Here is a 27,132-nt window from a genome sequence, read left to right on the forward strand (position 1 = left end):
GGCAGCATGAGAAAGTTAGGTAGTTAATAGAAGGGTATTCTATGCTTCGCTTTCAATGAATATACACCTCATTCGGAAGAGTTCAAACTTCTTCATTTACACTCACAACACCCCTTGAAAAGGAAAGAGCAAAGATTGCCACTTCCATTATACAGACGATGAGCTGTGCCTTGGGCTACACTGAGCTTTTAATAAGAAGTGGGGAATGAATCGGTGTTTTCAGGCCCCCAATCTGTTTACAGATTGCCAGTTATCTCCTGGTTCCCCTCTCATCTTTCATGCCTTTCTTCTCAGATTCTTTTTCAGGTTCTCCCGCTGCTTTCCAACCACTAACTACGGATGTCCCTCAAGACTCTGCTCTGAATCCCCTTCTCTTAAAATACACTCACCGCCTCAGATAGCTCATCCCCTCCCATGGCTTCAACTACCACCTGTATGAGGACATTGTTTAAATCTTTCTCGCTAGTCCAGTTCTCTCTCCCTCTCTGCCATCTCACACTTTCTCTAGCTTCCAGGACATCTCTACAAGGATATCCCACCGGCACTTCAAACTCATCGTATCCAAAACTGAATTTGTTTCCCCTACCTTCTGCTCTTTTACCCATTGCATTTTCCCATCACTGTCAACACCACCACCCTTCTCACCATCCCTGAAACCGCAACTTTGACTTTTGTGCAGCCTCTTATTCAACCCCCTCATTATAGCTGTTGCCAATTCCTTTTAGGTTCTCCTTCACAACATCTCCAGGATTCACCCCTTCCTCTCAAACCAAATGGCCACATTCTCCTTCACAACATCTCCAGGATCCACCCCTTCCTCTCAAACCAAATGGCCACCATGCCAGCCCAGGTACCAGCTTCCTCACTGGTCTCCCTGCCGTCTCCAATCCATACTTCCAATCCATGCTGCCTGGATTAATTTCCTAAAATGTCATTCTACACCTATCTCTGTACTCCTCAAAAATGTCAACAGATTACCTATTATTCTCCACATCCAAGAGATCCTCTTAGCCACAGGTTTGGGGGCAGTGGAATGAGCACTGGGCTTCCTTCTAGTCCCACCTCTATTACTGGCCTGCAGTGTGAGCTTGAGCAGTCACTTGACTTCATCTATTAAATGGGGATATAATATCTGCTCTCCCCATCTCTTAGACTGTGAAATCTATGTGGGACAAGGACGGTACCCACCCCCACTCCCACCAATCTGACTATCTTACATCTATCTACCCCAGTGCTTTGTCAGAGAAGAAGGGCTTAACACCAGTAATTAAGGCAATCAGCTCCCTCCCTCTTTCTTATCCACTCTTCTCCCACTACATCTCGGCTTCCAACTTTCTTTCTTTTCAAGCTCCCCTACTCACAGGGTCTCATTTGCTTCTCTTCTAGCATGGACCTCTTGCTCACACCCTCATGCCTCCTGGAAATCCCTCCCCCAACAAGTCCATCAGGCCACTGACCTACCCATCTTCAAAGCCCTCCTGAAACCACGTCTCCTCCAGGATGCCTTCCCGAATTACCTTCTAATCTTCCCTGTTTATATCCCCCAATGCCACTGACGTATGAGAACCTTCTGTGGCACATAAGTACATACCCTATTACCAGTGCTGAAAGTGAAAAAAATTCTAACCGAAACCCGAGTGGCGTCTGCTACCACAAAACCCGAGGTGAGGAGGCTTTTGGGGGCCGGGATTCACTGTTGGTGAGACAGCAGGGACCAGGGGTGGGGTCAGCCAGTCCAGCCCTTCCCCAGACCTACATGTGAGGGGCACACACCACCACCCCCATCAACCCTCCATCGCTTCTAGTCTCCCTGCCACCCATACAGCGTAGACCACCGCTAAACACCCAACCCAGTAAATACTCTAACGAGGCATAATTCAGACCTTTTTCAGGCTTACTTCTAGCACTGCCTATTACTTAGTAACTTGCTCCTATACATACCCATTTCCTTTCTCCCACCTGTAAATTATTTTAGTATCTTTCTCCCCCCTAAACTGTAAACCCCTTGAGGGCAGATATCATCTCCACTAATTCTACAGGAACTCGGTGCTCTACACAGAGTAGGTGTTCAATAAATACTGAGCAGTTCATTACTTTTGCCTACTTTCCCCTTTTGTAGTATGTTATCAGTGGCATGAACACAAAACAGGAATCCGAGAGGTATTAAGTGCATCCTGACCTAGTGGAAAAAGCATGGGCTTGCGAATCAGAGGACCTGGGTTCTAATCCTGGCTTTACCAGATGTCTGCTGTATGACCTTGGCTAAGTCATCTAACTTCTCTGTGCCTCAGTTCCCTCACCTGCAAAATGTCGATTTAATACCTGTTCTCCCTCCCACTTAGACTGTGAGCCCCAAGTGAGACGTGATTATCTGGTATCTACCTCAGCACTTTGTACGTTAAGTGATTAACAAATACCACCATCATTATTATCATAAATAACACCATCATTATTATCATTACCTCTTGTCGTGTCTAGAAATCAAAGGAACGTGTAAATTAACATTATGCCTTTCCAAGAGTTGCTTTTTTATTTTCTCAGAGTGGTTTTGCATCTGATTATTAAAATGGCTTTGTATCTGAAAAGGAAATCTCTAAGACACTATCTCATGGAACACCCATTTACTTTATGGGGTCTACTGTTATTTCCTATCTGAACCTAATGCTTCGAAGGAGTGGAAAAGGCGCGTACAAAAATCTCAGAAAAATAATCTACCTTTGGCCAATTTACCTCTGGGCTTATATAACACTTCCTTTGAAGACCATTTAAGTGGATTTTTTTTTCAGAAAAGGCGATGTGTGAAAACTGCAGGGAGGCATTGTGTGTCACGGAAAATAATGCAAAATTCTTAAAAGGATGGGAATTGTTTACATTTACTCAAAACCTAAGCCGTCATAACATTTGGTATGCGAAATGACGAGCGGACTGTAGAGGGGAGTCCGCACAGGGAAGACACTGTCGACTGCCACCATTTTTAAAGCCCATTTCCTTTCTTTTCCTCTTTTCCAAAGGTCCGCTTCCAGATGTAATGGTCTCTGCATTCTAAAGGTCGGCTCCCTCCTAAAAGGCACAACCCTCCACCGCCCATGGACCCTTTGAGCATTATACTCATCTGTATATATTTTTATCACCTTATTTTTGTTAATGAGATGTACCGCCTCTTGATTCTATTTATTGCTATTGTTTTTGTCTGTCTCCCCCGATTGGACTGTAAGCCCATCAATGGGCAGGGATGGTCTCTATTGCCGAATTGTCCATTCCAAGCGCTTAGTCCAGTGCTCTGCACATAGTAAGCGCTCAATACTATTGAATGCATAAAGTCATCGGCCCCGCACAGACAGATGGATGGACAGAAAGATGGGGAGATCTTGATTCTATTTATTTGCTATTGTTTTAATGAGATGCTCTTTCCCTTGATTCTATTTATTGCTATTGTTCTTGTCTCCCCCGATTAGACCGTAAGCCCATCAAAAGGCAGGGACTGTCTCTATCTGTTACCGATTTGTCCATTCCAAGTGCTTAGTCCAGTGCTCTGCACATAGTAAGCGCTCAATACTATTGAATGCATAAAGTCATCGGCCCTGCATAGACAGATGGATGGATGGACAGAGAGATGGGGAGATCTTGATCGTGTCCAGCCTCTTTGGTGGTGGTGGGGTGGCATTTTGCTGGGGTCTTTTCCCCAGCAGCACCAGCCACCGGGAAAGAAAGAAAGGAGGCCGCCTCTCCTCCGAAGGACAGCGCTGGCCAAAGCAGAAGGCAGGGAAGGGGCTGCCCTGCTCCTCCCCCTCTCCCTTCCCCTCAGCACTGTACTCGTCCGCTTGACTGTATATATCTTCATCACCCTATTTATTTTGTTAATGAGATGTACATCACCCTGATTCTATTTGCTATTGTTTTAATGAGATATTCTTCCCCTCGATTCTATTTATTGCCATTATTCTTGTCTGTCTCCCCCGAGTAGACTGTCAGCCCGTCAAAGGGCAGGGACTGTCCCTGTTACCGATCTGTCCATTCCAAGCGCTTAGTCCAGTGCTCTGCACAGAGAAAGCGCTCAATAAATGCTACTGAATGAATATCCCTTTGATTGTACTGTTATTGTTCTTCTTTCTCACCCGATTAGACTGTCAGCCCGTCATTGGGCAGGGACTGTCTCTATTACCGATTTGTCCATTCCAAGCGCTTAGTCCAGTGCTCTGCACAGAGTAAGCGCTCAATAAATGCTACTGCATGAATGAACATCCCCTTGATTCCACTGTTATTGTTCTTCTGTCTCCCCCGATTAGACTGTCAGCCCGTCACTGGGCAGAGATTGTCTCCATCTATTACCGATTTGTCCATTCCAAGCGCTTAGTCCAGTGCTCTGCACAGAGTAAGCGCTCAATAAATGCTACTGAATGAATGAACATCCCTTTGTACTGCTATTGTTCTTCTGTCTCCCCCGATTAGACTGTCAGCCCGTCATTGGGCAGGGACTGTCTCTATTACCGATTTGTCCATTCCAAGCGCTTAGTCCAGTGCTCTGCACAGAGTAAGCGCTCAATAAATGCTACTGCATGAATGAACATCCCCTTGATTCCACTGTTATTGTTCTTCTGTCTCCCCCGATTAGACTGTCAGCCCGTCACAAGGCAGGGACCGTCCCTATCTGTTGCCGATTTGCCCATTCCAAGCGCTTAGTCCCAGTGCTCTGCACAGAGTAAGCGCTCGATAGCTACTGCTGGATGAATGAATGAGCCAGCGGGGCCGGAGGGACTGCAGACTGCAGCAGGGGAGGGAGGGACCGCTCTCCCTCTGCATCATTTGTCCGCGGCGGCTGCAAAGGAGGGGAAGCCTGGGGGCCCGCGCGCGCGCGCTCCCCCGCCCCCGCGCGCGCGCCCCCCTCCGCCCCCGCGCGCGCCCCCCCCCCCGCCCCCGGGGCGCCGCAGAGGCCGTTAGCGACCCCCCCCCCCCCCCCCCGAGCCCGCCGCTCACTTTCTCCGACCACCGCTTTGAGTCCGATGGGGGCCATGGCGGCGCCGCCGCCGGGGAGCTCTCCGGGATGGGCGGGCTCCCGCTGGGGCTCCCGCTCGGGCCGCGCCGGGCGCTGTGCTGACCGGCCCCAGCCGCCCCGACAGTGGGCGGGGCCGGGAGCGGCCGGCGGTGGCGTCACCTACGTCACGCGCGTCTCCGCCAATCGCCGCGCCGGGATCGGCCCCGCGAGCGCGCGCGCGCGCGCGGCGGGGGGCGGGGGCGGGAGGGTTGCGGCGCGCGGGACAGCGAGGACACCGGGGTCCTTCCTTCCTTCCTTCAGTATTCATTCATTCAAGCGTAGTTCATTCATTCATTCAGTAGTATTTATTGAGCGCTTACTCTGTGCAGAGCACTGGAGTAAGCGCTTGGAATGAGCAAGTCGGCAACAGATAGAGACCATCCCTGCCCAAAGACGGGCTCACAGTCTAAACGGGGGAGACAGACAGACAAGAACAATGGCAATAAATAGTCATTCATTCATTCAATTCAATAGTATTTATTGAGCGCTTACTCTGTGCAGAGCACTGGACTAAGCGTTTGGAATGAACAAGTGGGCAACAGATAGAGACAGTCCCTGCCCATTGACGGCCTTACAGTCTAATGGAGGGAGAAAGACACACAAGAACAATGGCAATAAATAGTCATTCACCATTCATTCAATAGTATTTATTGAGCGCTTACTAGGTGCAGAGCACTGGAGTAAGCGCTTGGAATGAACAAGTCGGCAACAGATAGAGACCATCCCTGCCCAAAGACGGGCTCACAGTCTAAACGGGGGAGACAGACAAGAACAATGGCAATAAATAAAGTCATTCACCATTCATTCAATAGTATTTATTGAGCGCTTACTAGGTGCAGAGCACTGGACTAAGCGCTTGGAATGAACAAGTCGACAACAGATAGAGACAGTCCCTGCCGTTTGACGGGCTTACAGTCTAATCGGGGGAGACGGACAGACAAGAACAATGGCGATAAATAGAGTCGAGGGGAAGAACATCTCGAAAAAACAATGGCAACTAAATAGAATCAAGGCGATGTACATTTCATTAACAAAATTTACAAAATAAATAGGGTAATGAAAATATTTACAGTTGAGCAGTATTTATTGAGCGCTTGCTAAAGTTGGTATTTGTTAAACGCTTACCATGTTCTAAGCACTGTTCTAAGCAAGATGCAGGGTCATCAGGTGGTCCCACGGGAGGCTCACAATCTTCATACCCCTTTTACAGATGAGGGAACTGAGGCACAGAGAAGAAGAAGAAGAATGTTGGTATTTGTTAAGCGCTTACTATGTGCCGAGCACTGTTCTAAGCGCTGGGGGAGATACAGGGTCATCGGGTCGTCCCACGTGAGGCTCACAGTTAATCCCTATTTTACAGATGAGGGAACTGAGGCACAGAGAAGTTAAGTGACTTGCCCAACATCACACAGCTGATAAGTGGCGGAGTCAGGATTTGAGCCCATGACCTCTGACTCCAAAGCCCAGGCTCTTTCCACTGAGACACACTGCTTCCCCTACTCATTCAATAGTATTTATTGAGCGCTTATTACAACAACAATAATAATAATGTTGGTATTTGTTAAGCGCTTACTATATGCAGAACACTGTTCTAAGCGCTGGGGGAGATACAGGGTCATCAGCTTGTCCCACGTGAGGCTCACAGTCTTAATCCCCATTTTACAGATGAGGGAACTGAGGCCCAGAGAAGAAAAGTGACTTGCCCACAGTCACAGAGCTGACAAGTGGCAGAGCGAGGAGTCGAACCCATGACCTCTGACTCCCAAGCCCAGGCGCTTTCCACTGAGCCATGCTGCTTCCCCACTATGTGCAGAGCACTGTACTAAGCGCTTGGAATCGGTTAGAGATACAGTCCCTGCCCTGTGACGGGCTTACAGTCTAATCGGGGAAGAAAGACAAAAACAAGAGCAATAAATAGGGGGCTAGTCCCGGTTGAGCGGAGCTAGCCCCCGCCCCACCGCCGCTATTTCAAGCGGATTGCACGAGAGCGAACCTCCCAGGCCAAGAAGGATCTTGGGAATGGACCACTGGGCAACAGGTAATAATAATAATGTTGGTATTTGTTAAGCACTTACTATGTGCTAGAGCCCTGGACTAAGCCCTGGGAATGGACCATTGGGCAACAGATGATAATAACAGTAGTGTTGGTATTTGTTAAGCGCTTACTATGTGCAGAGCCCTGGACTAAGCCCTGGGAATGGACCATTGGGCAACAGATAATAATAATAATAGTGTTGGTATTTGTTAAGTGCTGACTATGTGCAGAGCCCTGGACTAAGCCCTGGGAATGGACCATTGGGCAACAGATGATAATAATAGTAGTGTTGGTATTTGTTAAGTGCTTACTATGTGCAGAGCCCTGGACTAAGCCCTGGGAATGGACCATTGGGCAACAGATGATAATAATAGTAGTGTTGGTATTTGTTAAGCGCTTACTATGTGCTAGAGCCCTGGACTAAGCCCTGGGAATGGACCATTGGGCAACAGATGATAATAATAGTAGTGTTGGTATTTGTTAAGTGCTTACTATGTGCTAGAGCCCTGGACTAAGCCCTGGGAATGGACCATTGGGCAACAGATGATAATAATAGTAATGTTGGTATTTGTTAAGCGCTATGTGCAGAGCCCTGGACTAAGCCCTGGGAATGGACCATTGGGCAACAGATGATAATAATAGTAATGTTGGTATTTGTTAAGCGCTTACTATGTGCAGAGCCCTGGACTAAGCCCTGGGAATGGACCATTGGGCAACAGATAATAATAATAATAATAATAATAGTGTTGGTATTTGTTAAGCGCTTACTATGTGCGGAGCCCTGGACTAAGCCCTGGGAATGGACCGTTGGGCAACAGATAATAAGAATAATGTTATTTGTTAAGCGCTTACTTTGTGCAGAGCACTTTCTAAGCCCTGGGGTAGATACAGGGTAATCAGGTTGTTCCACATGAGGCTCACAGTCTTAATCCCCATTTTACAGATGAGGGAACTGAGGCCCAGAGAAGTGAAGTGACTTGGCCACAGTCACACAGCTGCCAAGTGGCAGACCCAGGATTCGAACCCATGACCTCTGCCTCCCAAGCCCGGGATCTCTCCACTGAGCCCTCCCCAACGACGGGCTCGCCGTCTGAACGGGGTGGAGAGACAACAAAACAGAACACAACGCAACAGGTCCTCTGCGTTCATTCAGTCGTATTTATTGGGCGCTCACCGTGCGCCGTACTAAGCGCTCGGGAGAGTAGGGTCTAACAATAAAGAGACGCATTCCCTGGCCGCTTCTCTCCGCGCGGCCCGGCAGTCCTTCTCGTTTGGCATCCCGCCCCCCATCATTCCCCGCCCCCGGACCTGCAGAGCCCGTCGGCAATGGTGCAGACCGAGCTCCGCTGCAGTAAAGCCCGGCTGGGCCTCCATCGCGGGGGGGGGCCGGGGACCTTTGACCCCAGAGGCGGCTTCAAAATGCTTTCGGATGCCACCCTTGACCCCCTCGCCCGGGCACGCATTGGAGAGAGGGCTCGGGAACCCGCTAATTTCATTTCTTCCCCTGGCTTTTTTAAAACCAACGAAAAACTCGTGCTTCACCTGATTGTGACGTGCCGTACAGACGCTGGCAGGCGTAGGCTGCCAGCCACAGACAAACACGACATCCACAGACACGCACGAGAAGAGGAGAGGATGACAGTGGGATTTGTTAAGCGCTTACTATGTGCCAAGCACTGTTCTAAGCGCTGGGGTGGATACAAAGTAATCAGGTTGTCCCAGGGGGAGCTCATAGTCTTAATCCCCATTTTACAGATGAGGGAACTGAAGCACAGAGAATCATAATAATCATAATAATAGTATTTGCTAAGTGCTTATAATATGCCAAGCACTGTTCTATGCACTGGGCTAGATACAAGGTAATCAGGTTGTCCCACAATGGGGAGGTGGGCACAGATTTAACCCCCATTTTCCAGATGAGGAAACTGAGGCACAGAGAAGTGAATTGATTTGCCCAGAGTCACAGAGCTCATAAGTGGCAGAGCTGGGATTAGAACGTGGCTCAGTGGAAAGAGCCTGGGCTGCAGAGTCATAGGTCATGGGTTCGACTCCTGGCTCCGCCACTTGTCAGCTGTGTGACTGTGGGCAAGTCACTTGACTTCTCTGTGCCTCAGTGACCTCATCTGTTAAATGGGGATTAACTGTGAGCCTCACGTGGGACAACCTGATCACCCTGTATCTACCCCAGTGCTTAGAACAGTGCTCTGCACATAATAAGCGCTTAACAAATACCAACATTATAAATACCAACATTATATGTCCTCTGAGCCCAAGCCCTGGCTCTTGCCACTAAGCCATGCTGCAACACATAGCTGTAATTTATGTATATTAATGCCTGTCTCCCCCGCTAGAGTATAAGATCGTTGTGGACAGGGAATGTGTATATTTATTGTTATATTGTACTCTCACCAGCGCTTAGTACAGCGCTTAGCACACAATAAGCGCTCGATAAATACGACTGAAGGAATGGAGAGTCCATAGAAAGGGTACTATTTGGGCGAAGAGAGAGGTGGGAAAGCCCACAGCTCTTATGTACATATCCTTATACTTTTTGTTGCCTCCCCCACCTGTAATTTATTTTAATGTCTGTGTCCCCTTCTAAACTGTAAGCTCCTCAAGGGCAGGGAACATTGCTACCAACTCTTTTGTAGTGTTCTCTCCCAAGTACTTAGCGCAGTGCTCGGCACATAGTAAACACTTAATAAATACCATTGATGGATAAGATCTTTGTGGGCAGTCATCGGGTCTACTAATTCTTATTATTATTATTGTGGTATTTGTTAAGCGCTTACTATATGCAGAGCACTGTTCTAAGTGCTGGGGTAGATACAGGATAATCAGGTTGCCCCACGTGGAGCTCACATTTTTCAATCCCCATTTTTGCAGATGAGCTAACTCTATTGCACTGTTCTCTCCCGAGCACTCAGTATAGTGCTCTGCACATAGCACTCAGTAAACTCTATGGATTAACGAAAAGGGTAGGAAGGGAAGGGGCAGGTGGGAGGAAAGAGGTTGCCAAGTTGGGGGGTAGGAACAGGGGATGCCCAGAGTTGGGGAGGGAAGAGAGGAGGTTTGAACTAGAAATGGGAAAAGGAGGGCCTGGGTTGGTAGATCTTCTGGGGAAAGGCATAGAGACCAGGAGGGCCATTTTGAATTAGCTTTGAAAGAGTTTTGAAGTGAGGCATGGCTTTGAGGAGGCAGGGTTTCAAAGTGCAGAAAAGGGCTCTAGTAAAGCCTCAAAAAAAACCCAAAAACCCAGATGGCACTGGAACTTGATGAGAAAACAAAGTCCCTTACTTGCCCTAGATCCTCGTGTGGCTTCCCAGGGCCACTGGCAGTGCTGGAATCCATGGGAATGGGAAAAATAAAAAAGAGATGAGAAGAGGGAGGGAAAAGGGAATGGGGAATAAAAGAAGGAACAAGTTAGAGGAAGGGGAAAGGGTAGGCACCCTAGACTGTATTGCCATCTCCACAGTGTGCTGCTGCAACTATCCAAGCAGCAATAGTCCTGGGCCCTGGACGGACTAGCTGGGAGCCAGCCAGGGCTGCTGTTACTCAGGAAGGAGAGGAAGAGGAAAATGGCCTTCACCTCAGGACCAGTCTGGCAGCCCAGCAGGCCAGAGCCACAGAGTTTACAAAGCCAGGGCAGCCGCTGCTGAGCCAGAGACCTTCCTCCTCAGGGCTTCCCCTCCAGATGATGCTCCTCCATGCTAGACTGTACTGGGCAAGAGGAGCCTCAACAAGGTGACAGGGCGGAGCCAATGACTCAAGCCAGGCCTGCCAGCAAGGAACCAATACCATCTCCAGGCCTCAGGTTCAGGGGGTGGGGCGGCCATAATTTCAGTGTGTTGGGGGTTGGGGGGCAGTTTGCGGCTTCCCTTGCATCCGTGGAACAGGTGCCCTTCAGATTGAAAGGAATGAGGGGCTTGCCTGTTTATGGGAGGATGGAGGCAATCAGACAAAGATTGAAGTGGGGAGGGCCCAAGGGGAAAGGAGGGGTCTCAGAGGTAGGGCTGGAACAAGTGGCTTTTCGGAATGGTCTCCAGTCCAAGATTCTGACCTAGCTGCCACCCCTGAGCCCAGGTCTGAGTCCCAAACCCAGGGCTGCGGGAGGTAAAGCCAAGGCTGCAACAGCTGTAGTCTAGCAGCACTGTGGTCTAGTGGAAAGATCACAGGCCTGGGAGTCAGAGGACCTGGATTCTGACTCCAACTCTGCCTTTTGCCTGCTGTGTAACCTCGGGCAAGTCACATAACTTCAGTTTCCTTATCGATAAAATGGGGATTTGATATTCATTCTCCCTCCCCTAGACTGTGAGCCCCATTTGAGACAAGGACTATGTCCAACCTGCTGATATCATATCTGTCCCATGCATAGCCCAGTGTTTGGTGCATAATAATAATAATAATAATAATAAATTGTGCTATTTAATAAGCACTTACAATGTGTCAGACACTGTAGTAAGTGCTGGTCTTAACAAATGCCACCATCATTATGATCATCAGGTTATTTTGACCACAGACTTGTTTCCCACAGTGATCCACACAGCACATGGCTCCCCGCTTGCCCTAAGCCACCCGGCTATCACCCCTCCACTAGATCAATTTATCATCATATTTATTGAGCACTTACTGAGTGCAGAGCACTATACTAAGTGCCTGAGACAATACAATAGAACAATATAACAGGCACTTTTCCTGCCCTCAACAAGCTTAGGGCAAGTTTATCCCTCCTCTAACCCTATTCTTGGTCTGCTCTCGTCTCCCCAAACTATCCCCTTTTTAGCAGGGCCAGGTTAACCCCCCATTGGCCTCCAGGCCAACTGATGCGCGATGCCATTATGTCATGTCACACACAGCGCAGTGTGATGTCATTTTGTCATTTGATGTCATTAGACCATGATGCTCTTGCACCTATTTCCAGATCCCAGATTTCTAGATTCTAGAGGAAAAGTGTGGCTCGATGGAAAGAACCTGGGCTTGGGAGTCAAAGGTCATGGGTTCTAATCCCGGCTCCACCTCTTGTCAGTTGTGTGACTTTGGGCAAGTCACTTAACTTCTCTGTGCTTCAGTTACCTCATCTGTAAAATGGGGATTAAAACTGTGAGCCCCATGTGGGACAACCTGGTCATCTTGTATCCCCCCAGTGCTTAGAACAGTGCTTTGCACATAGTAAGCACTTAACAAATGCCATCATTATTATTATTATTGTCCCCAAAGCCTTGAAAACCAAGAAGGGCAGTCCAAGTGCCTAGCTCCTTCTGCATTCTCCCCATCCTCCGTTCCCCTGCCTGTCATCCTCTGTAGAAATCTACCTCTGGTCTCTGTGCCCTCAGTGTGCCCAAGTGCAAAACATTGTGGAGGGACATCCTGGTAGCCTGTGCTGGAGACTCTGCCCCAGACACGGCTCCTTCATCGGCCGCCATCCTCCCCTCCTGTCCTCTGGTGGCTCCCTCTCCATTCCTCCTTCCCCCACAGTTGCTCCCCGCTAAGCTAAGGTCCCCTACACTGCCCCTCCTCCCTTTCCACACTGCCTACCCTTCTGGTCTTAGACTCTCTCGCTCAGCTGCCAGGGGCTCTCAACGAAGGTGGGAGGGAAGAAAATCAGCAAACCCATGGCTCACTGCAAACACATTCATAAGTAATTACATAGGTGATTAATGTAGGTATTCACATAGGTAAATAGATAAAAAAATACCTTTATATAAGGTTTGTATTTTGGGTGGCAGTAGCAGGAGTTTATGATATTAGAAAAGGGAGGGGGAAGAGGAGAATCAGTGAAGAGATCAAATCTTAAAACTGCTGCCACTCATGCACAATAACCAAGGTATTAATTCATTCATTCAATAGTATTTATTGAGCGCTTACTATGTGCAGAGCACTGTACTAAGCTCTTGGAATGAACAAGTCGGCAACAGGTAGAGACAGTCCCTGCCGTTTGACGGGCTTACAGTCTAATCGGGGGAGACAGACAAGAACAATGGCAATAAATAGAGTCAAGGGGAAGAACGTCTCGTAAAAACAATGGCAACTAAATAGAATCAAGGCGATGTACATTTCATTAACAAAATAAATAGGGTAATGTAAATAAGGTACTGGGGGGTGGAGGAGCAGGGGCAGAAGTGGGGACTTTGTGTTGGCTCCATTGCCATCCTAACCCACTCTGATGTTGTGTGTGCATGGAAGCCTTTTTAGAAAGGTCTGGGGTGGGCTCTATTTTAGAATGTCCCAAGTGGTAGTCATCTTGGGAGGGTCAGGAGGCATGCAATTACTGCAATAATTGTGCAAAGATCCAGCCCTTCCCTTTTCTTTAATGGTATTTGTTAAGTGCTTACTAAGAGCCAGGCATTGTACAAAGCACTGGGGTAGATATAAGATAATCAAGTTGGCCATGATCCGTGTCCCACATGGGACTCACAGTTTTAATCCCCAATTTACAGATGAGGTAAGGAGAAGTTAACTGACTTGCCCAAGGTCACAGAGTAGACAGGTGGCAGAGCCAGGATTGGAACTCAGGTCCCCTGGCTCCCAGGCCCATGCTCTTTCCGCTAGGCCACACCACTGCTCATTGACATTTCACCTTCATTTTCTGGACAAAATGCTGAGATTAGTATTAGAATCGTCCTTTGGCTAAAGTGTGACACTGCAAAGGGTGACCCTGCATCCGTGAGTGTGCTTGAAAGAGAACTTCTTGCACATCCCAGCTCTGTCACTTGTCTGTTGTGTGACCTTGGGCAAGTCATTTCACTTCTCTGGGCCTCAGTTACCTCATCTGTGAAAAAGCGTTTGAAACTGTGAGACCCATATGGGACAGGGACTATTGTCCATCTTAATTTGCTTCTATCCTCCCGAGTCCTTAATACAGTGCCTGGCACATAGTAAGTGCTTAACAAATAGCGTCATTATTATTTTGTCATTGAAAATACAGTATGGCGCCTTTCCTTTGCCATTTGGATTGAAACTCATTGTGGGCAGGAAATGCATCTGTTTATTGTGTCGTACTCTCCCAAGCACTTAGTACAGTGGTCTGCACACTGTAGGTGCTCAATAAATAAGATTAAATGGATGGTGAACACTGCTCAGACTCTGATGAGCTATCCTGTTCTGTGACCACAAACGACAGGGATTACTCAGGCCTTACCTGTAATAAGGATTATTATTGGACAGTTGGTACATGTGCTGCAGACCCTCCTTACTTCAAAACATAATATAGAACAAGCTTTATCAGCAGTGATCACCTTGAGCTATCAGTAACACGGGGCTTGCTCTGTCCACCGTTTTAGGAGACTTAAACTGTTTTCCGGGTCACACCCTGATAAATCTCTTATTCCCTGCTAACTCAGTAAAATGTCCATCTGAACAAAGATCAGAAGATGTTTCCGGTTTCAATAGGGATCACATGCTACATTAATGTGGCGTCTCTTCAAACCACCTGGCAGCAGCACCTGTGTTTGCAGAGGCAGAAATGAATTGATTGCTGGAGAGTGAACTCTGCTCTCCTTTTAGTTAACAAGTATTTATTTTTATTGTCCTCAAAAATTTCCACAATTCAGAAGTGTGGGGGAAGCAGAGTGCCTCTGCTCAATCTTTCAATCAATTAGTGGAATTTATTGAGTGCTTACTCTGTGCAGAGGACGGTACTAAATTCTTGAGAGAGTACAACAGAGTTGGGAGACACATTCTCTGCCCACAAGAAGTTTACAGTCTAGAGTCTTCTGCTAGAAATGACTCACTCCAGGAATCCTTATTATGTTGTTGTAAACCACCAGTATAAAAGTGAAGGGGGAGAGCTGCAATCGCATTGCCTCAGATTGTTTAAAATCTGACTCTGATAACAGCAAAGCCACCACCGAACCCACACCCTGAACCCCATCCCTTTAAATTCTTCAACTAATACTAATAATAATAATTGTGGTTTTAGTTAAGCACTTGCTATGTGCCCAGGCACTGTATTAAGCAATGAGGTGGATACAAGTAAAGCGGGTTTGGACATAGTCCCTGTCCCACATGGGGCTCACAATCTCAATCCCCATTTTACAGATGAGGTAACTGAGGCCCAGAGAAGTGAAATGATTTGCCCAAGACGACCCAGTAGACAAATGGCAGAGCCAGGATTAGAACCCATGACGCCGTGACTCCCAGGCCCAAGCTCTATCCACTATCTATCCCATGCTTTAGACCAGGCTGCTGCTGAAGAGCAGAGCAAGGTCGAGTTGAGTAAACAGAGGAGCTGTCCCATGCAGGGAGATTGGAGACCTTGCTTTCAGCAGCTCTAAAGGCTAAGTAAAATAATGTGCTGTCACCTTGTTGGTTATCTTCCCCCGCTCTTCTGTCTCTCATCTCCTCCCCACTCCTCTCCTCTCCTCCCTCTTTTTTCAGTTTTTCTTCTGACCTCTCTTCCTCCTTTTGTTTGATGCCCCCTCAACCTCCTCCCTTCTCCTTCTCCGACCTCCTCCTCTGCTTCTCCCCCTCTTTCTCCTCCTCCTAGCCTTTCCTCTATCACTGCTATCTCTCTCACACAGCCCTCCCCTCCCAGAGAAAGGACAAAGACAGAAAATAGAAAAGGAAAAAAATAATCCAGGGAGGGAATACGCCTCCTTCTTACAGTATTTTTACACTTCTTCTGCTCCTTCCTGTTGCTATGTTCCCAAGGGTTGTGTGTATATCTTGCCAACAACCATGTATGATGCTTCATGTCTGGTAGGGGACTAAATTTGTTCAAATAGCTCTGTGATTATTGCAAACCAGGAGGCTGTGCATCCCAGGGAGCTGAGAGGCTGTGGTGGTGGAGGAGAGAAATGCTGCTAGTGGGCCTGTCCCTCATTCATTCAACTGTATTAATTGAGCACTTACTGAGTGCAAAGCACTGTAGTAAGCACTTGTCTAACAGTGGGGGAGAAATGAAAAGCACCTCAAGTCCAGCCATGGATACATTCCCATCATGATAGTTCTCAAAATCAAAACTTGCCTATTCATTGTTTTAAAACTTCACTAGGGTTAGGGTTGAAACACCGGCCTGATGGAGTCTCCCATGAGGAATGACAGGAGTGCCTGGGTCCAGAGACTTCAGGACCGAGAATCTGAATGGAAAAAATTGATTCCAGTGCTAGTGATTTGCACAGTATCCTCTCATTGTCTTGGCTCTACCGATCATGTTTCCGCTGGGGTACGGAGTGCAATGAGCAAATAAGCAGGCAGGGATGCAACCCATTGCCAAGTACAATGTGTTGCAGCAATGGATTGCAGTGAGTTACAATAGAGTAGCAGCATGGCCTATTGGAAAGAGCACGGGCCTGGGAGTCAGAGGACCTGAGTTCTATTTCCCCACTTGGGACCTGGAATGGGTCTAACCTGATTAGCTTGAATCTAGACTGTAAGCCTGGTGAGGGTAGGGATTCTCTCTCTTTATTGCTGAATTGTACTTTCCAAGCACTTAGTACATGCTCTGCACACAGTAAACGCTCGATAAATACGATTGAATGAATGAATCTACCCCACTGCTTGGTACAGCCTGGTGCATAGTAAGTGCTCAATAAATACCTTTTTTTTAAAAAAAAAAGGGTGTGTGCAGCCTTCACCCAGGATAGCCTTAGTACAGCACTTAGTACAATGCTTTGCAAACAGTAAGGACTCAATAAATACGATTGAATCAATTAATTATATCATTAAGATTATTATTGATAATAATATAGGTTAAGCACTTACAATATGCCAAGCTTCGTACTAAGCACTGGGTAGATAGAAGATAATTAGGTCCCATAGTCTGTGTAGGAGGGAGAACAGGTAGTGAATCCCCAACTGTGGGCAAGTCACTTAACTTCTCTGTGCCTCAGTTACCTCATCTGTAAAATGGGGATTAAGACTGTGAGCCTCACATGGGACAACCTGATTACCCTGTATCCACCCCAGCACTTAGAACAGTGCTCTGCACATAGTAAGCACTTAACAAATACCAACATTATTATTATTATTATTTTGCAGATGAGGGAACTGAGGCACAGAGAAGTAAAGTGATTTGCCCAAGCTCTCACAGCAGGTATGTGGCAGAGCCGAAATTAGAACTTAGGTCCCCTGACTCCGAAGCCCGTGTTCTTTCCACTAGGCCACATGGGTTCTCATGTATCCTTGATTGCACAATGATACATCTTTGTTCCAGAAGCTGATGGATACCTCCCCAGTCCTTCTTAGGAGAGACAGGGAAGGATTGAAGATTATTATCTCTATCGTCTCTATCTGTTGCCGAACTGTACATTCCAAGCACTTAGTACAGTGCTCTGCACTGTAAGCGCTCAATAAATACTATTGAATAAATAAATACTATTGAATGAATATTTGATTTCTGCAGCTCACACATTCTGTTCCTTCCAAGATAAGTCAAATATCCCACCTCCAGCCCACTGCCCACCCCATCCCTCCTACCTGGTACTCTTTCCCATCTTAAAGTCACTAGACCACATCCTAGCCCCTGAACATTCAGAGCATCCTTGAAGGCCAACTCCTCCAGGGGGCCTTCCCTGATTAATTCCCAGGACCCTAATCCTATCACCCCATGCCCACTCAATACTTTTTCATGCAATGAGAAATTCATTCCACTTATTCACTTATTTATTCATTTTGTTCATTTTTGGTTGTTCCCAGGTATACCTATGTTTTCCTTTTTGTTTCCATTATACTTTCTGTTTCCTCCATTGAACTGTAAACTCCTCAAAGGCAGGGCCCCTACCTCCTGGTTTTAGTCTAGGCTCTCAAGCATTTAGTATAATAACCTACAGTAGTCTCTCAAAAAATACTGATATTGACAGTAATGATAAACAACTGATAATTTTCTAATCAGACTCTAACCGACTTCTTCCTCTGTAAAATGGCTTACTTTGCAAATGTACATTAAGCTGCCTATTTTTGGAGACATCCTTGGAAAGTAAAAAATAGTTTATATTCATGCTTTCTATTGCTCCTTCTTTCTCTTTTCCTCTGTTAATAAATAATAGTAAGGGTAATGGAATTTGTTATGGACTTTCTATGTACCAAGCACTGTACTAAGCATTAGGGTAGATACAGACAATGTCCCTGTCCCACATGGGGCTCACATTCTGAGTAGGAGAAAGGACAGATATTGCATCCCCCTTTTACAGATGAAGAAACTGAGGCACAGAGAAGTAAAGTGACTTGCCCAAGCTCACATAGCATAGAAAGCATGGGATCTGATTCCCAGATCTATGCTCTTTCCTCTAGGCAACACAGCTTCTGTCTTAAAGTTCTTTCTTTTCCATAAATGAGTACTAGAAAAGGGCAAAGAATATTAGAAAGTGCAAGTCTCCCTGAGAGCTAATTGCTCTATAAAATATACTCTAATAATATGCTATGGGACTTTCAACAAAGCAAACCATCACTCTTTCAGTACCTCCAGCATCCCAGGTCTTGTTTCCTCATAATTTCAAACAGGAGGAGATCTAAATTGCTTTCAGAAGATGGTTTTTATTTCTTTCAAAGAATCAGAGGCTCACACTGTTGGGTGTAGCAGTTTATTAAGACCCACCTTCCTCCACCCCTGCTTCTCCCTTCTCCCTCCCCTTACCCCACCATCCACCCTTTCTCTCCTCAGCTGGTGCTGGAAATCTGGGTCAGTGAGAGCAGCTGTCTGAGGCAGGCTTGAAATGAGAAAGCAGGAATGTCTGGGAAGCAATAAAATTTCATCTTGAAGATTGTTTGAGAATAGGCTAGACAGTGCACACAGGCAGAAGCAAATTTTGTGCAAATTCACTCAGGGTTTTTCTCCCCCAACCCCTGAACACAGTTCAACCTGGATAGGACCCCAAGGCTAATTCTGCCCTTAGTTACCTTATTCATTCATTCATTCAATAGTATTTATTGAGCGCTTACTATGTGCAGAGCACTGTACTAAGCGCTTGGGATGAACAAGTCGGCAACAGATAGAGACAGTCCCTGCCGTTTGATGGGCTTACAGTCTAATCGGGGGAGACAGACAGACAAGAACAATGGCAATAAACAGCGTCAAGGGGAAGAACATCTCGTAAAAACAATGGCGACTAAATAGAATCAAGGCGATGTACAATTCATTAACAAAATAAATAGGGTAACGAAAATATATACAGTTGAGCGGACGAGTACAGTGCTGTGGGGATGGGAAGGGAGAGGTGGAGGAGCAGAGGGAAAAGGGGAAAATGAGGCTTTAGCTGCGGAGAGGTAAAGGGGGGATGGCAGAGGGAGTAGAGGGGGAAGAGGAGCTCAGTCTGGGAACGCCTCTTGGAGGAGGTGAGTTTTAAGTAGGCTTTTGAAGAGGGAAAGAGAATCAGTTTGGCGGAGGTGAGGAGGGAGGGCGTTCCAGGACCGCGGGAGGACGTGACCCAGGGGTCGACGGCGGGATAGGCGAGACCGAGGGACGGTGAGGAGGTGGGCGGCAGAGGAGCGGAGCGTGCGGGGTGGGCGGTAGAAAGAGAGAAGGGAGGAGAGGTAGGAAGGGGCAAGGTGATGGAGAGCCTTGAAGCCTAGAGTGAGGAGTTTTTGTTTGGAGCCGAGGTCAATAGGCAACCACTGGAGTTGTTTAAGAAGGGGAGTGACATGCCCAGATCGTTTCTGCAGGAAGATGAGCCGGGCAGCGGAGTGAAGAATAGACCGGAGCGGGGCGAGAGAGGAGGAAGGGAGGTCAGAGAGAAGGCTGACACAGTAGTCTAGCCGGGATATAACAAGAGCCCGTAATAGTAAGGTAGCCGTTTGGGTGGAGAGGAAAGGGCGGATCTTGGCGATATTGTAGAGGTGAAACCGGCAGGTCTTGGTAACGGATAGGATGTGTGGGGTGAACGAGAGGGACGAGTCAAGGATGACACCGAGATTGCGGGCCTGTGGGACGGGAAGGATGGTCGTGCCATCCACGGTGATGGAGAAGTCTGGGAGAGGACCGGGTTTGGGAGGGAAGATGAGGAGCTCAGTCTTGCTCATGTTGAGTTTTAGGTGGCGGGCCGACATCCAGGTGGAGACGTCCCGGAGGCAGGAGGAGATGCGAGCCTGAAGGGAGGGGGAGAGGACAGGGGCGGAGATGTAGATCTGCGTGTCATCTGCGTAGAGATGGTAGTCAAAGCCGTGAGAGCGGATGAGTTCACCGAGGGAGTGAGTGTAAATGGAGAACAGAAGAGGGCCAAGAACTGACCCTTGAGGAACTCCAACAGTTAAAGGATGGGAGGGGGAGGAGGCTCCAGCGTAGGAGACCGAGAATGATCGGCCAGAGAGGTAAGAGGAGAACCAGGAGAGGACAGAGTCCGTGAAGCCGAGGTGAGATAAGGTATGGAGGAGGAGGGGATGGTCGACAGTGTCAAAGGCAGCAGAGAGGTCAAGGAGGATCAGAATGGAGTAGGAGCCATTGGATTTGGCAAGAAGGAGGTCATGGGTGACCTTAGAGAGAGCAGTCTCGGTAGAGTGGAGGGGACGGAAGCCAGATTGGAGGGGGTCTAGGAGAGAATGGGAGTTAAGGAATTCTAGGCATCGATTGTAGAGGACTCGTTCTAAGATTTTGGAAAGGAACGGTAGTAGGGAGATAGGACGATAACTGGAGGGGGAAGTGGGGTCAAGAGCGGGTTTTTTTAGGATGGGGGAGACGTGGGCATGTTTGAAGGCATGAAGCGCATGTAGAGGGGGTGGCACTTGAGAGTAGGGAGGAGATCTCCTCTGAAGATACTGCTGGGAAGGATGGGAAAGTAGAAGAGGGGGTCGAGAGGAGGTGGGGATGAAGGACGGGGAGGGGTGACTTTAGGAAGCTCAGACCTGATGGTATTAATTTTCCTAAGGAAGTGGGAGACTGTTCAGGGTGAGGGATGGGGGAAAGGGAAGAATAGGGGGCCCGAGGAAGGAGTAAATACCTGAAACAGCTAACGAGGGTGATGGGAATGGGTCTCATTAAAGGAAGAGAAAAGTTTTGCTGGGCAGAGGAGAGGGCAGAGTTAAGGCACAAAAGGATAAACTTAAAGTGGACAAGGTTGGCCTGGTGTTTAGATTTCTGCCAGCAGCGTTGAGTCGCTCAAGCATAAGAGCGAAGGAGGCGGACAGTGGAGGTGATCCAGGGCTGTGGGTTAGTGGTGTGAGAGTGATGAAGGGATGGGGAGAGATTGAGTAGAGTTGGGTAGAGAGGGTGGAGTTGAGAGCATCTATTTGGTCATCAAGAATGGATAGAGTGGTTAGGTAGGCTGGGTGGGGTGTGATGTGCTGAGATCGATGGATGGGGTTGAGGGACCGGAGGTCTTTGTGTGGGAGTAATACAGATTTATGGAGAGAAGTGGTGTGAGAGAGGAGGCAAGTGAGAAGGCTGTGGTCAGAGAGAGGGATTTCAGAGTTGGTGAGGGTGGAGATTTACAGTGGTTAGAGATGATGAGATCGAATGTGTGACCAAGTTGGTTAGTGGGTGAGGTGGGTTGGAGCAGGAGGTTGGCAAAGTCAAGGAGTGATAGAAGGCAGGTGTCTGTGTCTCTCTTTTCTCTGTCTCTTTTCTCCCTCTCATTTCTTTCATTCTGTCTTTCTTCTTTCTTGCTTCCCTCTTTTCTCTCTCTTCTCTCCTATTTTCTCTCTCTTTTCTTTCTGTCTTCTCTCTCTTTTCTCTTTCTCTTCTCTCTCATCTCCTCTCTCCCTTCTGTCTCTCCTCTCCTTTCTTTTCTCTCTCTCTCTCTCTCTGGGCCTGGGCTGGAAGCACACTTTCCTTGAGTTCCCCCATTCCACCCTCCTGCCCAACCCCCCTTTGGCCTGGAGCCGGCTGAAGCATTCGAGGAAGTTAACAACTCCTGGGAGCCTCCAGGCACCTACTGGGCCCAGAGATTCAGTTGGTCCTGGCTCCAGCTGAGGTCCAAACTCAACTTCCTCAAGTCCTTCAGGATGGAGTGAGTAGGGACAAGCAAGGCTAATGTTGGGATCCTGTAGACTGGAAGTTCGTTGTGGACAGTGAACATGTCTAACAACTTTGTTGTATTGTTCTCTCCCAAGTGCTTTATACAGTGCTCTGCACACAGTCAGCGCTTAATAAACACCGTCGATTGACTGATGGATCGATTGATCTTAGGCCTGGAGCATCAGGACTGGTAGAGGTCAGGTCTGGGCCCCTAAGGCTGGCCATCTGGGTCAGAGAAGGAGGGGAAATGCTATTTAGGCCAGGTGAGAGGCCCTCCTTATTAATAATAATAATAATAATGAAAAAATGATAATTGTGGGTATTTGTTAAGCAGTTAGTATGTGCCGGGCACTGTACTAAGCACTGGGGGTGGAATACAAACAAGTCCAAGTTTGGACTCAGTCCCTGTCCCACATTGGGCTCACAGTCTCAGCCCTTTTCTAGATGAGGACCGAGGTCCAGAGAAGTGAAGTAACATTGCCCACACAGCATCACAGGGTCACACGCAGGGCAAGCGGATGGAGTGGTATTAGAACCCAATTACCTTCCGCAATTTTCCAGGGCCCGGACTCTATCCACCTCGCCCTGCTAATTTTGCCCCAACGAGTCAGTACTGGGGAACCAAAGCCTTACTGACGTGGTCACAGCTTTTGTCATGCAGGTCTGTCTGAGCCCGTCTACCCAATCACAGACCAGGGGCCAGATGTCTTCACTCATTCAAGCAGAGCAATGAGGTACCCCAGACTGAGAGGTTAGGGTGTCATTCACATTCCATCTCATAAAGGAATTGGTTAGGAGGAAGGTAGGTGTAAGCACTTGTGTATATATACGTACATAGTTATTATTCTATTTATTTTATAAATGATGTGTATAATATCTATAATTGTATTTATTTATTTTGGATGCTAAATGATGCCTGTCTACTTGTTTTGTGTCTGTCTCCCCCCTTCTAGACTCTGACCCCGTTGTTGGGTAGGGATAGTCTCTATCTGCTTGTTGAATTGTACTTTCCAAACACTTAGTACAGTGCTCGGCAACACAGTAAGCATCCAATAAATATGATTGAATGAAAACGAATGAAAATGTTTAGTGAGTGGCCCCTACCTTCCACCAACCCCCCCCCCCACCTTCTCCCCTTTCACCTCAGTTTTTCTGAGATAGGTGGAGGCTGAATCATGATCAAGTCTCCCCAATTAAGACCCCAATTTTTTCCCCAGCTCCCTCTCCCCCGTGTCATCTCTGCGCTTGCATCGGTGACCTTTTGGGCAGTCGATATTCACCCACACCCTCAACCCCACAGTACTTAGGTCTGTATCAGCATGCTTATGTCCACTAAACAGAGTGGTTTGCCTGATAGAGCCAGGCTGGGGAGTCAGAAGGACCTAGGTTCTAATCCTGGCTCCACTGCTTGTGTACAGTGAGGTCTTGGGTAAATCATGTTTACTTCTGGGACCTCAGTTCCCTCATCTGTTAAAGGGGGACTAAGACTGTGAGCCCTATTGGAAAGGGACTGTGTCCAACTCCGATGTATCTTGTATCCATGCCCAACGCTGTTGTGGCAGTGCCTGGCACATAGAAAGCACTTAACAAAAGTACCATTAATTGATAACAGCGTGCAGAAGTGCTCTAGGACTGTAAAGCTGTTCAACTGTGGGCAGGAAATGTGTCCTGCTTATTGTTATACTCTACTCTCCCAATGCTTAAGCATAGTTGCTCTGAACCTAGTAAGGCACTCAATAAATCTGAATGAATGAATGAAAGTGCTGTGGGGCTTGAGCATGGGGCAAAACATCATGAGCCCCATGAGAGGCTCTGAGTCTAGAATAATTCTAGAAACCTTAATATGGTGACATTGAGAATTTTTGAGGAACCCAGCACTTGAATGAATTGCTAAACACTGGCGACACTTGTTCTCATTCACAGGTAGCCAGAATGATGGAGATATCTTTTTGCTTTCATTCTGTAGATTTTCTGGTTAGACCCCAAGTTTTAAGTGCAGTCAATCAAACCATGGTATTTATTGAGTGGCTTACGTGTGTGCAAGAACACTCTAAGTGCTTGGGAGAGTACAATACAACAGAATTAGCAGACACGTTCCCTGTCCGTAATAAGGCTTACAGGCTACAGTGCAAGTACAGTACTTAGAAAAAGTCCTACAACAAACAGAATATAACTGGTACTATAACTTGTAGAGGAAGTAAGCTCTCAGGGCTGTAAGTTCATTGTAGGCAGGGAAAGTGTCTACCAACTCTGCTGTATAGTACTCTCCCAAGTGGCTTAGTGGTTAGAGCACAAGCCTGGGAGTCAGAAGGTTATGGGTTCTAATCCCGGCTCCACCACTTGTCTGGCTGTGTGAACTTGGGCCAGTTCACATCACTTCTCTGGGCCCTCAGTTCCCCTCATCTGTAAAGATGGGGCATGCAGAGTGTGAGCCCCCACATGGGACAGGGACTGTTTACTGTTATATTTCTACTCTCCAAACACTTGTACAGTGCTCCACACACAGTAAAACACTCCCAGTAAACACTCAATAAATATGACTGATTGACTGACTGACTCGATCCTTCTTCCTCCCTCTTTGCCCCTTCTTGCTTGTAATGAATGTTGGTGATTTGTTAAGCGCTACTATGTGCCAAGCACTGTTCTAAGCGCTGGGGTAGATACATGGGCATCAAGTTTGGTCCCATGTGAGACTCAGTCTCATCCCCATTCCCACCCTAGCGCTTAGTACAGGTGCTAGCACACGGTAATCACTTAGCAAATACCACAATTATTTATTTTAAGTGCACACATTAAGTGCCTCAATACATATCATTAATTGATTAACTAATCAAGAGCACTTCTGTTCTGAAGCCTAGCATGCAACCAAGGTAGAGGTACAAAACAAGTTGCTAGACCAAATGAGTTAACTGGGATGACCTCTTTTTTTAACATTCTAAAATAATGTTCAGATATTAACTATTCTTGGAACTGAGTCCCCTGCCCTTGTACTTTGCATACTGCAGTTTCAAGAGTAAAATGTAAGGGAGGAAAAAGAAAAGTAGTGAAGGGCTAATGACCAGACCTGACCCACGCAGGAACATGACAATACTGAAGTGGTCAATCTTCCGTCATTAGTTTAGTTAAACCACTCGAAGGTTCTGACAGCTGTGGGTCCAGTAGATGCATTGGGGTGCTCATGCTGGTCAGTTGAAATTTCCACGGACCCTGTTTTTTGAAGATGAAAAAGGATGAGGTAATGGCGTTGTTCATCTCAATTGTGCATTAAAAAGTGTGCACTTTAGAATTAGAGAGCTAAGTCTTCCTCCCAGGAGCTGGAAGGGGGAGGGATGTTGGGCCTCCCCCCAACTTCTAATTCATAAAAAGCCCTCTGGGGCCTTGAGAAAGAGAATGCTGAGGGGAGTGGAGGTTGGACATAAGACATAAGAGTTGAGTTGGGAGCAAAGAAGGGAAAACAAAAGGGGAGCAGGGAGGAAAAGAGTGGAGGAAGGGAAGAAGGACGAAGAGGGGAGAAGGATGAAGATGTCAGTCAATCAGTCCAATTTATTGAGTGCTTACTGTGTGCTCACTGTACTATGCACTTTGGAGAGTACAATATCATAGTAAGAAACACATTCCCTACCACAATGAGCTTATAGTCATGATACCATCAGGGAAAAGAGAGGAAAGGGGGAGAGGAAAGGAAGAGCATGGCCTAGTAGAAAAGAGCAGGCCTGAGAGTCAGAGGACCTGAGTTCTCAATCCTGAAACTCTGCCACTTATCATCAATCAGCGGTTTATTAAGTCCTTACTGTGTGCAGTACATGTAAACAGAATTACATGTTACGTCATTAACGCTTTATGAGTTATTAACAGAATCAGCAGATGTAACAAGCTTACAGATCTAGAAGGGGAGCAGATATTAATATGTCAATAAGAAACCAATATAAAATTTAAGATTTGGATGTAAGTTCCGTGGGGGATGAAGATCAAATCCCAAAGGTCTTAGATCCAGCAGGGAATAAGATGATGTAGAAGGGCAGGGTGAGCTGGGGAAGAGGGCTTAATCAGGAAAGGCCTCTTGGAGGAGATGTAGACCTTAATAATGCTTTGAAGATGGAGAGATGTGGCAGTCTGGTGTATATGGAGGGGGAAGGAGTTCCAGGGTAGGGGAGGACGTGGGGAAAGGGGGATGGTGGAGAGATAGACGAGATGGAGGCCCGGGTGAGTAAGCTGATGCTAGAGGAGCGGTGTATGTGGGCTAGGCTGGAGTAGGAGATCAGCTGAGGTGAGGTAGAGGGAGTGAGCTGACTGAGTGCCTTAAAGCCCGATGGTAAGGAGTTTCTGTTTGTTGCAGAGTTAGTGGGCAGCTATTGGAGATTCTTGGAGCGGGGAGACATAGATTGAACTTTTTTAGATAAATGATCCCTGCAGCAATCATGAAGTATGCCCTACGAGTGGGACAGAGATAGGAGGCAGGGAGGTCAGGGAGGAGACTGATGTAGGAGAGGATAAGTCTTTTGGACCCCAGATTGTTGGGTAGGGATTGTCTCTAATCTGCTGCCAAATTGTACTTCCAAGCGCTTAGTTCTGCCACCTGCCTGCTGTGGTGACCTTTGACAATATGGCCAAGATCCGCCCTTTCCTCTACATCCAAAACTACTACCGTCGCTGGTACAATCTCTCATAATCCCCGACTAGATTTTTTATGTTAGCGCTCCTCTCTGATCTCCCTTCCTACTGTCTCTGCCCACTCCCAGTTTATTCTTCAATTCCGCTGCCCAGATCCATCTTCCTACAGAAACGCTCTGGGCATATCACTACCCTCCTCAAAAACCTCCAGTGGCTGCCTATCAACCTTTGCAAGAAACAAAAACTCCTCACTCTTGGCTTCAACAGCTCTCCACCACCTTGCCCCTCTTACCTCACCTCCCCTTCTCTCTTTCTACTGCCCACCCCGTACACTCCTCCTCTTATCTCCTCACGGTCCCCCGTTCGTGCCTGTCCTGCGTTGACCCCTGACCCATGTCCTACTGCTGTCCTGGAATGCCCTCCCTCCTCACAGCCACCAAACTAACTCTCCTCCCCTCTTCAAAGCCCTACTGAAAGCTCACCTCTTCCAGGAGGACTTCCCAGACTGAGCCCCCCTTTCCCTCTGCTCCTCCTCCCCACCCCATATCCCCCCTCCTGCCCTCTGCTCTT

General features: G+C 47.5%; 1 protein-coding gene across 2 annotated transcripts in view; it reads right to left on the reverse strand.

The window, feature by feature from the left end:
• Positions 1-5,111, reverse strand: part of STXBP1 (syntaxin binding protein 1) — an 87,118-nt gene extending 82,007 nt beyond the window's left edge. Inside the window, exon 1 of one of the 2 annotated variants that reach the window (XM_029062639.2) lies at positions 4,975-5,109. In XM_029062639.2, the coding sequence (XP_028918472.1) occupies positions 4,975-5,011 (37 nt within the window). In that variant the 5' untranslated portion in view covers positions 5,012-5,109. Of the gene's footprint in view, positions 1-4,974 lie in introns of both variants that reach the window. The other variant, XM_029062638.2, reaches the window with a different exon arrangement.
• Positions 5,112-27,132: the final 22,021 nt, after the last annotated feature.

Source organism: Ornithorhynchus anatinus, chromosome 4, assembly GCF_004115215.2.
Source record: "Ornithorhynchus anatinus isolate Pmale09 chromosome 4, mOrnAna1.pri.v4, whole genome shotgun sequence".
Lineage (NCBI taxonomy): Eukaryota > Metazoa > Chordata > Mammalia > Monotremata > Ornithorhynchidae > Ornithorhynchus > Ornithorhynchus anatinus.